Genomic DNA, 16267 nt, shown 5'->3' with positions numbered 1-16267 from the left:
GTAATTTGGAAAAACGTTGGGGGGGGGGGGGGGGGGTCTATTTTTTTCATGTAGTTACTGTACTTCTTCCAGCACAAGCTGTGTTCCCAGGCATTCAGTCACAAGGTAGATATTTCACTGTGGCCTTCTACTCAGGACCTTGCACAGTAAATACATTTGCCTTTTATCAACTTCCCAAAACTTTGACATTTCCTTAATAACATGTCCAGCAGAGGATCTATTGGTATGTCTCAATGCCCCCCTTTTTCAGTTTGTTCAGTTTTTATTATGACATTTCCAATTTTATTATATATCCTTATTATACTTTAAATATATTATCGCTGAGTTTTTATTTTTATTAATGTTTTGTGGATTGTAATTATGTGTGGTTTATATCTTTTATATATTTTAGGATGTTTGCATATAAATAGTCTTAATTTTTGGTACAATTTACAATAATGCATGACTATATATGTGGTTACGTTTATTATTATTGCTTTTATTTTTATTACTTGGTGTGTTTTTAGACCCCTGAAGAAGGCTTGTTGCCGAAACACGGACCGTGTAGGGTCCCAATAAACTTTGTTTGGAGCTTTTACTTCTGTGTTCTGGCTGGTCACTTGGATTTGTTTTCTTCCACCCTGTGGTTGGTTTGCTTGTTTTACTGTGGAAGGAGTGGACCCCCCCCCCCCCCTTTTTCCTTAATAACACAACAGCATTCTTCCCAGCATGTTCCTACCTCACTGAATCCCACTTCTCTGGGATCGCCTCTCCTTTCTGGACTGTTTCTTTTTTTTTTTTACATTTGTACCCCGTGCTTTCCCACTCATGGCAGGCTCAATGCGGCTTACATGGGGCAATGGAGGGTTAAGTGACTTGCCCAGAGTCACAAGGAGTCTCCAATAGTAGCAACATTCCATGTAGAAGTCGGCCCTTGCAGATCACCAATGTGGCAGCGCAGGCTTCTGCTTCTGTGAGTCTGACGTCCTGCACGTACGTGCAGGATGTCAGACTCACAGAAACAGAAGCTTGTGCAGCCTTCTACATGGAATGTTGCTAGTGGAATAGCAACATTCCATGTAGAATCTCCAATAGTAGCAACATTCCATGTAGAATACAATAGTATCTATTTTATTTTTGTTACATTTGTACCCTGCGCTTTCCCACTCATGGCAGGCTCAATGCGGCTTACATGGGGCAATGGAGGGTTAAGTGACTTGCCCAGAGTCACAAGGAGATGCCTGTGCCTGAAGTGAGAATCGAACTCAGTTCCTCAGTTCCCCAGGACCAAAGTCCACCACCCTAACCACTAGGCCACTCCTCCACTGTTGCTACTATTTGAGATTCTACATGGAATGTTGCTATTCCACTAGCAACATTCCATGTTGCTATTCCACTAGCAACATTCCATGTAGAAGTTGGCCCTTGCAGATCACCAATGTGGCCGCGCAGGCTTCTGCTTCTGTGCAGGACGTCAGACTCACAGAAACAGAAGCCTGCGCAGCCTTCTACATGGAATATTGCTAGTGGAATAGCAACATTCCATGTAGAATCTCCAATAGTAGCAACATTCCATGTAGAAGTCAGCCCTTGCAGATCACCAATGTGGCCGCGCAGGCTTCTGCTTCTGCTTCTGTTAGTCTGACGTCCTGCACGTACGTGCAGGACGTCAGACTCACAGAAACAGAAGCCTGTGCAGCCTTCTACATGGAATGTTGCTAGTGGAATAGCAACATTCCATGTAGAATCTCCAATAGTATCTATTTTATTTTTGTTACATTTGTACCCTGCGCTTTCCCACTCATGGCAGGCTCAATGCGGCTTACATGGGGCAATGGAGGGTTAAGTGACTTGCCCAGAGTCACAAGGAGCTGCCTGTGCCGGGAATCGAACTCAGTTCCTCAGTTCTCCAGGACCAAAGTCCACCACCCTAACCACTAGGCCACTCCTCCACTCCTCACTGAAAATCAGTTTGGCTTTTCTGGAGTTTAGAAGCAATTGTCCTAGTTGACCTGGGTGTCTGAAGGCTTTCACCTGAGCTCTGAGTGTGGTTGTCTCGCCTCCCGCTAATCCAGGACCCCCAGCATTCTTATGAACTCTCTCTCAGTCAGGAGCGGATTGACCATTCGTGAAACCGGGCAGTGCCCGTGGGCCCAGAGGATCTGCTTGGATGCCCGGCGCGCTGCTGGTGATCTAGCAGCCTCTGCAGGGGGGAACATGTTCTTTCCTGCCTGGCACGCTGGGCTGCCACTATTCGACCCCGCCCGGCACCACCTTATTTTAAAAATGGCGGCCGAGACTCCCTGCGGAAGTCTCGCGAGACTGTCCAGACCCACGAGACTTCCGTGGGAAGTCTCAGCTGCCATTTTAAAAACACGGTAGCGCCAGCAGGTGGGGGAATAGCAGCAGTGCAGTGGGCAGAAAAGAACATGCCCTCCCTGTAGAGGCCACCAGACCACCAGGACCCTCAGGTAGGACCGGGGCAGCGGGAGCATCGGATGCAGTAGCAGGGGCAACAGGGGGGTGTCGGGCAGTGGCCAGGTGAGGAGCCCAAGGGCCCAGACCACCCCTCAAGTCTGCTCCTGCGCTCGGGGGACCCAAAAGACCCTCAGTTGCCCCTGCTTTCAGTACTCTTCAAAATGCTTTGGAACTCTGAAGTTTACCACACCCGTGTCCATCTCATATCTATCTATCTAGGTAAAATTATATATATGACACAAACACATAGGAGTTTTATTTATAAAATGCACAGAAAAGTCTTTTGCTCTTTTCATATCAATATTTTCTGAGGAAAAGAAAGTTGAAAACTTCACCTATTCATCCCTATCTACCTCTCCTCCCTAGTTATACCTCTTTCTCAGGGCAGTGCTCAAAGGGATCTGGAGTGGGTCTGGTTTGCTGCCTCAGTTTGTACATTTTAGGATGGATTTTTTTCAAAATTCTATGGCATTTTCTGTACCACATTTGTGTGTGTGTGTGTACATAGATAGATAGATAAAAATATGTAAAAATGTATTATACTTTATAAAGTAATGTTATTTTCTTTACATTTCATGTGTGTCAGGAAAATCTAGTTTAGGAACAGGTATCTTCTTAATGAGCCCTGGAAAGGAAAGAGGGACAAAATGCAAGCATGGGCAGGGAGCAGATGACAAACAGGAAGACTGATGCTCTTCTTCCGCCTCTAGGTTATGGCGAGGACGAAAAAAGAGAGAGGGAGAAAAAATAGGGATCAGAGCAGTGGCGTAGCCAAGGGTGGGCTCGGGTGGGCCCAGGCCCACCCACTTTGGGCTCAGGCCCACCCAGTAGCAGCACACCTATGATGTGACTGGCAGGGATCCCCAAGCCCCACCTGCCAAAAACTCCCAACAACTGTCCCTCCTGCGTACCTTGTAAACAGCAGATCTTCACCTGCAGTGAGACACAACTGATACATACTGCTTGCTTTGGCCCCACAGCCTTCCCTCTGACGTATTCCCGCCTATGCGGAAACAGGTAGATGCATCAGAGGGAAGGCTTTGGGGTCAACATGAGCAATGTGTATTAGTTGCTGCTCGCTGCTGGTGAAAATCTGTTATTTAAAAAGGTATACAGGAGAAGGGGGGATGTTTGATAGACCATATGGCATGCAGGCGAGAGAGGGAGAGACCAAATCACTTGTGGGACAAGGCAGAGTTCTTCTGCCCACCCATCTTAGGCCAAGGCCCACCCAAAATTGGGTGTCCGGCTACGCCCCTGGATCAGAGTGGCAGCGTAAGGATACAGATATGCTTGCTTGCTTGCTCAAGGCATTGGGGAGCCTAGTTATAGCTCTGAGGTGGGGTTAGAAAATAAGGATGGGGTAGGGATCTATGGAATGGGAGGAGGTCCCATGAGAGAAGGAAAAGGGATTTAGAGGTTAGGGGCAGAGGAATAGGGGATGGAGGAGAAGAAAGGAAAATGTAGAGATGGGAGGAAAAGTGGGAGGAATCCAGGATCAGAAATGGGAGGAAGGAATTGCAGAAGACCAGGGGCAATTAATATAGCCATAAGTTTCATTAGATGGCAGTATTTAGATCCTACTTCAATGACATCTGTTCCTGGAGCATAACATGGGTTGGTGAAGAAAACTCTGCAGGTGTTGAATACCCCAACAGATCTCACAATCTTCCCCATTCAGCCGAGTTCACAGAAATGGCGGCTGCAAGATACATCTTAACAGTAGCCCAGGTTGATAAATACGTCCCTAAGAGCTGCCATTAAGATGTGTTATTTTAGCACAGGACCCATTTTATGTAATGAGACCTAGTTAACAACAACAGTAAAATAACCCGGCTTAATGGTAGCCTACGTTGACACTTTCCTCCCCCTTGAAAGATTTTTGTTAAGTTTCTTTTGGTCGTTACCACAGTCTTCAGCAAAGCACTTTCATCTTCATACCTGCATAGACCCAACGACATATACAAAAATATAACACTTTCAAAAGAACAGTTCCAGGTCACTGGATATTCAGCTCAGTCCGTGGCCCCTGTTCACTTACGTGGAATTTTTTTCAGCTGATTCATAAACTTCTCCTTAAAATGAGAGAAATCATCCCCCTTTCCTTCTTCGGGCACGGCCGCCTTCGTGGTATTATTTGGCAGCTCAGAGGTGACCGCCGCGGCTGGCGGGATTACCGCAGTCTCCTGGGGGCTTTCGCTCAGCCTCATCTCGGCTCCCATGATATCTGAAGAGACAACATTGGGGAAAGAAAAATTCGAAAAAGGTTAAAGCCCATTCCCCCATCTGCGGTGTTCTACGGAGCAGAGACAGAGCTGCATTAACGGGCGCATCTGCTTTGCTGAGTAAATATTACATCTTTAGCATATTACTTCATATTGATTCATGTAATATTTATTAAGCTAGAGAGACATTTGTTTTTTTTTATAAGGCAATACAAGTGACGGTTATTACAGATCTTTTTGTTTCATTATTACAGGCATTTAAGGTACTGGCTCTGTTAGGCCTTTCGGAACTGCTGAACAGCGGTAATGATTTGGCTTAGGTCTCTTAAACGTAGACCTGTCAGCAAATTGCTTGCATTTACAGCTGTTCCATATATCATAGGTACACTGTTCTGCTCTTGCCGAGCCTGCAGGGCCAAACGTTCATTATTCTGTGCTGAAAAGTATATTGTATATTACGTACAGCATGAAAAAAGTATCAAGTAATGATCGTAATTGCACAGCAAGCTTGATGTTGCAAAAAAACCCAAACATTTTCTCTGACTCTAGTTTGTTGACAGAGGACAGGAACTAAGTTTGTCTGTCGTTTTTCTCTCTCGCTTGCTTACTAAAGATAATTTTCCTTCCCATTGTTGTGTCTGAAATTATGGTACACAATACACTTCTAAATTATTCAGACCTCATTGGGACTTTCCTGAAGCTGCAATGCCCACAAGGGTGGGGAAGGTGACCCCATCCAGTACACAACACCTGAAAAATTAACACAAAAAGCCCCTTTCTTCCTTTTTTGCATTAAAATTTCCCAAAACCTTCTTTTTTTGATCAGACAATTACAGATCTGCCTTCTTGTGTTTGAATAACTATTTCAGTCGCGTCACAGGAATAGTGAGGGATTCGTATTCCTTCCTCACTCATGCTCCAGGGACTCTTTTACAATTTATTCTTTAATTCTGATATTACACCTGACATTATAACCTACTTTCTGCACGAAAAGAAGGCTTGAGCTTACACTGTGTGGGAGGAGGGGAGGCAGGATGGGGGGGGGGGGGGGCATGTTTGTTCTCTCCACCTCCAATAATTTATCCTTTTGATGTCCTATTGATAGTGACATTTTGAGGATATGTCGGGAGCAGGAGGATAATAATATATATTTTTTCCAGATCCACACATATGTGCCAACTGCAGATGCTTCTATGGATGTACCTTGCCCTTGTCATGGCCACTCCCCCTTTGCAGTTACACGTGAAGAAATCTGTAGAAAAGGTGCTTTATGACACTTTTTGGACGTTTTTCTCTTTCGAAAATGAGCCGCTTAGAGTTAAATAAGTAACCTCAGGGACTTTATTTTAAGTTACTCTACTCGCTTAGTGGCCCTTTTATAGAGTGGCAGAAAGCCCAATGTGGGCTTATCACTCGCTCTTCTGGGACTACCGTTGTCCCAATGCCCTGAGCGAACACCATTTCCGGGGGAAAAAGAAAACCGTGGAAATGGTTTGCATGGTGGTAACCCGGTGGTAATCAGGCATCACCGTGCACTGCCTGGTTAGCGTGGGAGCCCTTATCGCCACCTCAATGGGTGGAGGTAAATGCTCCCCATCTCATGGCCATGTGGTAAGAGTTATCTTATAGTAGACAAAACAGCGAAGATGACTAACAATAATGAAAAAAGTAAAAAAATAAACCTAAACCTAAAAATAAAAAATAAAAACATAAATACAAAAATTAAAAGATATAAAAAGATATATGTAATAAAGACGACACTTCTGATGTGAAAATTTAAAAATCTACTTTATTAACCATAAAAAAATACAAAAATAGGGAGAACAGGACTCAACACAGCTGTATTTCGGCTGGTCAGGCCTGCGTCAGGAGTCTTCTCACCATATAGTTGATTCTTACTCTATTTATACATCGGATGGTTTTGTGTATTAGTATGTAGAAACCCTTATGGTAAACAGTATTGGAACGTTTACAAAAGCAACTCTCCAATTTCATAGATACGAGACGCTGATCTGAGTATCTCCAGTCTACATTGTTTAGAGTGAATTTTAACGCTACAAAATTCCAGAAGAGACAATTGGAGAGTAACCGGGCGGTAACTCCAATTTGGCACGCGTTGGGCACACGTAGGCACCTACACAGCTTAGTAAAAGGGCTCCTAAGTTAGGTGTGCTTTTTCCATTCAAGGCTTTGGGGAAAAGCCAAAGTTTTACTTGCTTCCTGATGTAGAAATAGTCTTACATTAGTCTCGCTGCACCTCACGCCTGGAATAGACTTCCCGAGCATGTACGTCTAGCCCCGTCTTTGGCCGTTTTCAAGTCCAAGCTAAAAGCCCACCTCTTTGATACTGCTTTTGACTCCTAACCACTGCTCACTTGCCCTGTAACATTTTATCCCCTCCTCTTTAATTCCCTTACCTCTTAGTTGTTCTGTCTGTTACCTGTCTTATTTAGATTGTAAGCTCTTTGAGCAGGGACTTTCTTTTATGTATGATGTACAGCACTGCGTATGCCTTGTAGCGCTATAGAAATGATAAGTAGTAGTAGTAGTAGTAGAGTGAAGTATTCAAGGAGTGCATTGCAGAGTGAAGGGGCTACTCCAGAGATGGCTTGGTGGGTGATACATTGTGTAATGTCCTTTGATGCATACATGTTTATTACTGCAAGGATTCATATGTTTTTTTTTCTATATGAAGCCCCACTCATAAAAGAATTTCACATCTTACCCTGAATTTGTACCTGAGACAATGGGACCCAGGGTCACAATGAACATCAGCAAAATTAACCCTTTCCTCTCTGAGCATACCACCTGCACTCTCATCCACGCTCTCATTACCTCTCGCCTTGACTACTGCAACCTACTCCTCACTGGCCTCCCACTTAACCATCTATCCCCCCTTCAATCCGTTCAGAACTCTGCTGCACGTCTTATATTCCGCATGAACCGATATACTCATATCACCCCTCTCCTCAAGTCACTTCACTGGTTTCCGATCAGATACCGCATACAATTCAAGCTTCTCCTTCTTACCTACAAATGCACTCAGTCTGCAGCCCCTCATTACCTTTCTACCCTCATCTCCCCTTACGTTCCCGCCCGAAACCTCCGCTCACAGGACAAATCCCTCCTCTCAGTACCCTTCTCCACCACCGCCAATTCCAGGCTTCGCCCATTCTGCCTCGCCTCACCCAATGCTTGGAATAAACTTCCTGAGCCCTTACGCCAAGCCCCCTCCCTACCCATCTTCAAATCCTTACTCAAAGCCCACCTCTTCAATATTGCTTTTGGCACCTAACCTTTATACCTTTCAGGAAATCTAGACTGCCCATTTTGATGACCCCTACTTGTCTGACTGTACATTTTATCCTTTAGATTGTAAGCTCTTTGAGCAGGGACTGTCCTTTTATGTTAAATTGTACAGCGCTGTGTAACTACTACTACTACTTAACATTTCTAGAGCGCTGTCAGGGTTGCGCAGCGCTGTGCAATTTTAACACAGAAGGACAATCCCTGCTCAAAGAGCTTACAATCTAATGGAAAAGTGTAGAGTCAGTCAAGTAGGGGTAGTCAATTTGGGGCATTCACGATTACATGAAAGGTACAAAGGTATAAAGGTTAGGTGCCGAAAGCAATATTGAAGAGGTGGGCTTTGAGCAATGATTTGAAGATGGGTAAGGAGGGGGCTTGGCGTAGGGGTTCAGGAAGTTTATTCCATGCGTAAGGTGATGCGAGGCAGAATGGGCAGAGCCTGGAATTGGCGGTGGTGGAGAAGTAGCGCTTTAGAAATGTCAAATAGTAGTAGTAGTAGATGTAGGATTTAAATCTTGACTTCCTTGAGTCTCTGCCTTCTGTTCTAATCATTATGCGACCCCCTTCATATTAACTATAAAGTTTATTTCCCTGTAAGCAGCAGTTAAAATCTATTTAAATAAACAGGGTTGCAATATATATATGTAAGTTAAATGAAATGTGCATGGTTCAGTTGTAATGATGTTCTGTTGAATTCCTTTGCTGTTTGGCTGCTGAACAGACTAGATTGTAAATGAAGAGGTATTTGGCAGTTCTGACTTCCAGCTAATTAAAAACTTGAGCAGACGCTATAGTTTTGACAACTATCGTAATGCTACATTTAGAAAATGTATAAGTGAGGGGAACAGCCCAAGGGTAAGACAAAGAATGCATCTACAAATAGTATAGAGAATGATTCTTCAGTGACGGAGGCACACTGGAAAGCATGATCAGGTTGATGTTCGATTTGCACCAAAGCTTCACTGCATAGTTTGCAGATAATACAAAATATAGCAGCCAGGCTGATTTATTCTCTGAATCGATTTGATTCGGTTACACAATATATGTTTGATATACACTGGCTGCCAGTGGAGCTGAGGGTGAGGTTTAAACTTGGGATTCTTGTTTTTAGGACATTGCATGGTAAAGTCCCTTATTATCTTGTAAAAATGGTTAATATTTCCACTGGTTATTGTGTTGACGTTGTACGAAGTATATTGTGCCGGTGGTTCCCAAACCTGGTCCTGGAGGCACCCAGCCAGTCAGGTTTTCAGGATACCCACAATGAATATTCATGAGAGAGATTTGCATGCACAGCCTCCACTGCTTACAAATCTCTCTCATGAATGTTCATTGTAGATATCCTGAAAATCTGACTGGCTGGGGTGCCTCCAGGAGCAGGTATGGGAACCATTGTACTGTGCAATACTTTGTATTGTTGTTTGAATATTTTTACTGCTGTAATTGTTTGTGTTTGATTTATTCTTACTGTACACCGCCTTGAGTGAATTCTTTCAAAAAGGCGGTAAATAAATCCTATTAAATAAATAAACCAGCGTGGCGAGATGGCGGTGTGATCCGGGTGGTGTATGAGATACTGATCTTCTGCTGGGGTTTTTCCTGGTTTACCTACCTTTGAAAATATGCCTCATACAAAGAGAAAAGGGACTGTGAGGTTTGTTCCCCCGCCTACCTCAGCGTCATCCCCAATCCAGCAAAGATTGGATCGTTTCCTCGCCGGACACTCCCAATATCGGACAAACTGAAGATCCTTGGAATTACTATTGACACCAACCTAACCCTGGAGAGCCAAGCCTCTGCCTCCATGAAGAAAATATTCCATGTAATGTGGAAACTCAAACGGATCAAACAATTCTTCCCAAGGGAAACTTTCCGTAATATAATTCAAACAATGGCACTATCACATGTTGACTACTGTAACGCCGTGTATGCGGGATGCAAAGAACAGATCTTAAGGAAACTCCAGACCGTGCAGAACACGGCAGCTAGACTCATTTCCAGAAAGACAAGATTCGAAAGTGCTAAACCCCTATGCAAAATACTGCACTGACTACCAATCAAGGAACTAATAGCCTCCAAAATTTGCACTCTGGTCCACAAAATAATTCATGGTCTGGCCCCAACCTACATGACCAAACTTATCGACTTACCAAGTAGAAACATCATCGAATCATCAAGAATGTTTCTAAACCTGCATTACTCAAACTGTAAAGGACTAAAATACAAATCAACATATGCATTCAGCTTTTCCTACATTTGCACCCAGCTCTGGAACGCATTACCTAGAAACATTAGAACTGTGAACACCCATCTAAAATTCCGAAAAGACCTCAAGACTCACCTCTGCTGGAAGGCCTACCCAGCAGACCCGAACTAATTCATGAACAATGCATCACATCTATCGAACTAAGAAATGAACAATACCTCTTCCACATAATCCTATTAATTCAAATTGTACGAATTTTACCACTCCAGATATATTTAAGTGTATTTCTACCCTTATCCTACTCTGTATTGCTCACTAGACGCTGTAGTCCCATCCCCGGAGACTTATCAGCCTCCTTGGAATTACTTTTCTCTATATGCTACTATATATTCATCCCAGAGTTGTATTCTCTTTTCCGGAACCTTGTCAGCTTCCCTGCACCTACTGTTACTCTATTTTCCACTCTGTATATATTCCTGAAGTTGGTACTCTCCTTTCCGGAACCTGTAAGCCACATTGAGCCTACTGCTACGTGGGCAAATGTGGGATACAAATGTAATAAATAAATAAAAAACTATGTTTGGCTGCGTGAGTATGTGGGATATCTTTGGCCAGTTAGAAGATAACCAGCTAAACCTGAATATCGACATAGCCGGTTATCTTCTATCCAGTCAAAAATAAACCGGATATTCAATGCCAGTCACCAGAAATGGCCCAGTATTGAATATCCGGGATTAACGCTGACCGTGGGAGTTAGCCGGGCTAACTCCTGCGGTCTGAATGTCGGCCTCTTCATCTCGATTTGTCCTTGCAATTTTCAGGGCATAGACTGTAGAAATCTGCCTTGTACTGACCTTGTTCTCCAGTTAGTGAAGCTGAATCTTTCCAGCCATTATCAGGGCACGGACTATAGAAATCTGCCCAGCACTGGCTTTGCTTCCCAATTACTGGTGTTGCCATAAATGCCCATATCTACATGTGTTTTAGAAAAGGTTCAATGTCAACAGATCCTTTTCTAAAGTACTTCTGGAATTTGACACGTCCCAACTTGGATGTCTCAATTCTGATTTCTATGTTCTATCTAAAATGTACCATGGCTGCTGTAAGGTGTCTCAATTCACCTTTCTCTAGGGAAATCATTTCATTCCAAAGTCTGCTGGTTACTATTGACATCTCCTGCAGCCTTGAAAAAGCAAATGCTGCTGGAACATAACCACAGGGACACGTTTCTGTTTTCAGTCTTTCCTTTAAGAGTTCCTGTCAAATGAACAAACAACTTTCTTCTTCTTTTTAATATTCAGGCACTTTAATCCCTGATTATAACAAGGGGATGATTTATCGGAGGAGGAATAGGTTTGCAGTTTAGAGAATCAGATTGAGAACAAGGAAAGCCAAGGTTCAAATCCTGCATCTCCTAATGACATGCTTTGTGGCCTTACGAAAGTCACCTCACCTTCTATTGCCATGGGTAAAACTTAGATTTTGAGTGCGCTCGGGCAGGGGAATAAGTTATTTACTTGAATGTAACTCACCTTGAGCACAAATTTGGAAAAGGTGAGTAATAAACTTATATCTAAAATCTGTATGCCTGATGTTCACTGCCCTGTTGGTTTAGGTAGGACTTCTGAAAATACTGACCTAAACCAATGGATAAGTAGCCTTTTAACTATAGGACTACTATTTATGTGGTCGCCCTCCCCCCTCAATGGCTAAATGTATCTAGAAAGTTGTGGAGTATCGTGGCTATCTGGAAAAAATGTAGCCCCGCCCACAGAATGACCCTGACCTCGTTTAAATACAATTAGCCAAAATTTAGGCATCTGAAAGGAAATAATTCAATAAACTGGAAGATAATGTTTAGACATCCATCGCATGCATAAATGTTTAGAATCCAGTTCAAAAGAGAATCCACAGATGTGGAGAACTCAACGAAGTCCCACGGATAAACACAATACAGCAAGGCAGTGGGTAAAAAACCAGGAGTGCCAGAGTAGAGATGAACCAAACTTTATTAATCAATATAATGACTCGACACAACGTTGTGTTTCGGCCAAAAGGCCTACATCAGGAGTCTTAAGAAAGACTCTTTCACCTCCGTAGTGTACGTCACCGATCAGGTGATTTCAACCGCTCTTCCCGTGTTAAAAAAAAAAAAAAAAATTCTTTCGTGTACAAAAGGGCTGTCACCAAACATCAGCTGTTTCTTCAGTTTTACAGCCAAGACGCTCACGCGAGTGATCCGGCTAACATTTTAGAACAAAGGTCTTTCTCAAGACTCCTGATGTAGGCCTTTTGGCCGAAACACAACGTTGTGTCGAGTCATTATATTGATTAATAAAGTTTGGTTCATCTCTACTCTGGCACTCCTGGTTTTTTACCCACTGCCTTGCTGTATAGAATCCATTTCAAGGCATTTATATCCTGTAGGTATCACTCCGGATTTAATCTTTAATGTCTGAATCTTGCTGTAGAAGGGACCCGGGTTAAATCTTCATGAGATGCACAGTATGCAAATCCATATAAAGCATCTCATTATTATGCAGTTTGAATATCACAATTTGTGCTTTGCCTTGCAAGCTGCGTTAATTATGGAAAGGTAATAGTTGCACACTTTCCAGGTGTGTACTTTTTCTGGACGTATGCAGTCATGTAGTCTTACAAGAGCCCTTTTTTTTGCATGGGAAACAGGCTTTATGTAAAGAAAGTGCTTCATAAAATTAAGTATACTCTGCACGACACAACGAAAAATGCGTTAAAGACATTTCGAGAGTTCTTGAATCTGAAGCTCTTTCAATAGCTCACTACTGATACACTTTATTTACAAATTAAGTACCTGAATATATGTAAACCGCTTTGAATGTAGTTGCAAAAAAAAAAAAAACAACAACTCAGAAAGGCGGTATATGAAGTCCCATTTCCCCTTTACCACATTATCTCAAGATAAGGCTCTATCAATATTTATTTATTTATTACATTTGTACCCCGCGCTTTCCCACACATGGCAGGCTCAATGCGGCTTACGTAGTAACAATAAGAAGAATTACAAGTCATATGAAGAGTGTACATTAGTAGTAAACGTAATATACAATTTGTAGTAAACATAATAATAATGGGGTTAGCAAATACGTAAATTGAACAAAGGAGGAATTGGGTGTACAATTAGATTGAATATGGAGGAATTAGGTGTAAAAGGTAATGGGCGTAGGGAGGTAGGTATAGGAAGATGAAGAGGAATATGTGGAGAGGAAACGATTAGGGATAGCAATAAGGATTATATTGGTAGTCAACTTAGGAACAGGTGTTTCTAACTCACGGAAACTAGAACACCAGCACAGCAAAATGAACAAGGATCACTTGTATAGACGAGATGGGAAAAGCAGAAAACATATTTCACATAAGGGTTGTTATAGCAATTAAAATTAGGGATGGGCAGCCAGAAAATGTTTGTTTCGTATTGTTTCTGGGAATGTTCATTTTATTCATTTTCATTTGGCCGCCATTTTGTTTGTCATGGGAGTACATTCGGTGAATGTGTCCTCTTCAGAAAGAGGGGGCTCTTCCCCAAATTCCATAAATGGCACTCAAAATAGCACGCACTTTGGACCCGTACCCAATTTGCACACGTAATTTAATTGAGGAATGAGCTAATTAGCACCAATAAGTGGGTGTTAACCATTAATTATTGGTGCAAATTGGCAATGATTTGAATTTACTTGGGCATCTACTCTATGAAGATGTGCATGCAAATTTTTAGGGGGCATAGAAGTGGTAGGGGCATGAGCGGGCTAGAGGTGTTCACTTAAGATGCGCGTAGAGATCTGCGCCTAACTTAGGTGTATAAATCCCCGTGCTAAGAACTATTCTATAAATGGCACCCAACTTAAAGAACCATTTTTAGACTAGCGCTCTGCCCTCATATTTTCGGTGCTCAAATTTGAACGCTATTTACTGAATCCAGTCCACTATGTGTAAAGAGGATGTTATAATGCCTTTGTATTGCTCCATGGTGCGACCACACCTCGAATATTGTGTTCAATTCTGGTCGCCGTATCTCAAAAAAGATATAGTGGAACTAGAAAAGGTACAGAGAAGGGTGACGAAAATGGTAAAGGGGATGGGACGACTTCCCTATGAGGAAAGGCTGAAGCGGCTAGGAATAAAAGATCCAGTATATGGCCTGCAAGATGAGTAGTAAAATACAACAACCAGAGAAGTGGTTGAACACAGAATTCCTAGAAGCAGAAGCACAAGAAAACAGTGTGGAAAATGGATGACAGCTCTTCCAGGGTGATCACAGGACACCCAAACATAGGAAAATACTCTTCATCAGTGTTGAATAAAGATTCAACACGACACCATGTTACGGCAAAACGTGCCTGGCTCAAGAGTCTTGAACATTGAGGATATGAAAAACAGAAGATGCGTGATGCAGAAACTGTCTTTATAAAGATCTTTAGTGAAACGTTTACTCGATATCAAGGAAATGTGATATTCAATAAGCGTTTCACTAAAGGTATTTATAAAGACAGTTTCTGCATCACGCACCTTTTATGTTTCATATCTTCATCGTTCAAGACTCCTGAGGCAGGCACGTTTTGCTGAAACACAATGCCGTGTCAAGTCTTTATTCAAGACCAATAAGGAGTATTTTCCTATGTTTGGGTGTCCTGTGGTCATCTTAGAAGAGCCGTCATCCTTTTTCCACCCCGTTCTTTTTCTGCAAGATGAGTAGAAACTCTATCATCTGGGAATAACTGAGAGCTGCCATGTGAGTTGGAAAATCCTTATCTGCAGCATTTAGTGGATTATCTGCATGAAAATGGAAGCCAACAAGGATAAGCAGAGAAAAATCAGAAGTGGCCGATCAAAGACAAGAGAAGAAAGTTCCTGCAAACTAAGCAGGAGGGCTGATGGTGGATGATAAGCATTAAGTAGACTAATTGAGGCCTCTGAAAATTTTAAAGGTTGAAGAGTGAGGGCAGAACAGGAAAAGGCAGAAGAATAGATGAATATAATACTATCCTCACATCTACCTTCTCTAGGCCTGCTAAGAAAAAGTAGTCTGGAGAGCAGGCCTCATAAAATTGGGCCTCCTCCCCTACTCTGGCCCATGTCTTTGTAAGACACATGAAGTCAATAAGCAAGTCAGTAAGGTAGTCTTTTACGAAGGGGCTCTTCCCTTGAAGGGTGCGAACATTCAATAGGCAATCTTTTACAGTAGTGACCACAACATTACTAATATTAGAACACATAAAAGGAGTCGAGTGTCTTACCTCAGGCTATAGAATAGATGTCCAACAGCCATTGCTATTGAGGCGACAACCAATAGACAGAGGAATGGGTAAGGACTACATGACAGGAAAGCCAATATACAAAATGTAGGAGAAAGAACAGAGTACAGGGGAAAACATAACACAAATGGGTTGGGGGGGGGGGGGGGGGGGGGGGAAGGACCTTAACAATTTGGAGACATCTATATGTCTCAGGAAATTAATGTCTCAAATGTACTTTCCAAACTAATGCAAATCATATGCTGACAACCAAAGGACTCAGACAAATCATTAAAAGATCCCCAAAAATGTATGGTAGACGCCTGGGCACCTTCTTTAAGGTGTCATTCTTTCGAAAATGAAGAGAAGTAAGAAGGACATGACTAACAGCAAGTACGACTGAAATAACTTTTCACTGAAAAGGACAAAGATGTTTAGTTTAATGTGAACCCTGACACAATAATTAATTAAAGAATTTAAAATGAAAAAAGAATTCATTAAGAAAATGGGTCTATTAATACGTTGTATGAAGGAATCTGCAATATATCATCTCTCATTTGTCTGCTAATACTACAGTGTTTGGCCATTCATCTGCCACTTCCGACCTTCAGAGAATGACATTTATTTAGAAGATGAACTACAAACAGTCATTTGTTTTGGCTTGGTGGAAAGATATGAAAGGTCTACGACAAAGATCAGATGTCATATCAAAATAGCTTTTTGAATAACACCAGAGAGAGACTGTGTAGAATTCCTATGCATTATTATAAATCTATTCTACATTTTTTAACATATTCACT

At 42.3% G+C, this 16267-nt stretch overlaps 1 protein-coding gene across 1 annotated transcript in view; it reads right to left on the bottom strand.

The window, feature by feature from the left end:
- The window catches only part of SYT1 (synaptotagmin 1), an 805134-nt gene that overhangs the window by 187042 nt on the left and 601825 nt on the right, over positions 1-16267 (bottom strand). The window contains exon 4 of the mRNA XM_030215015.1: positions 4499-4684. Coding sequence (XP_030070875.1) covers positions 4499-4679 — 181 coding nt within the window. The 5' untranslated portion in view covers positions 4680-4684. The remainder of the gene's footprint in view (positions 1-4498; positions 4685-16267) is intronic.

The sequence above is a fragment of the Microcaecilia unicolor genome, chromosome 9 (assembly GCF_901765095.1).
Source record: "Microcaecilia unicolor chromosome 9, aMicUni1.1, whole genome shotgun sequence".
NCBI lineage: Eukaryota > Metazoa > Chordata > Amphibia > Gymnophiona > Siphonopidae > Microcaecilia > Microcaecilia unicolor.
This window is presented reverse-complemented; position numbering and strand designations above follow the sequence as displayed.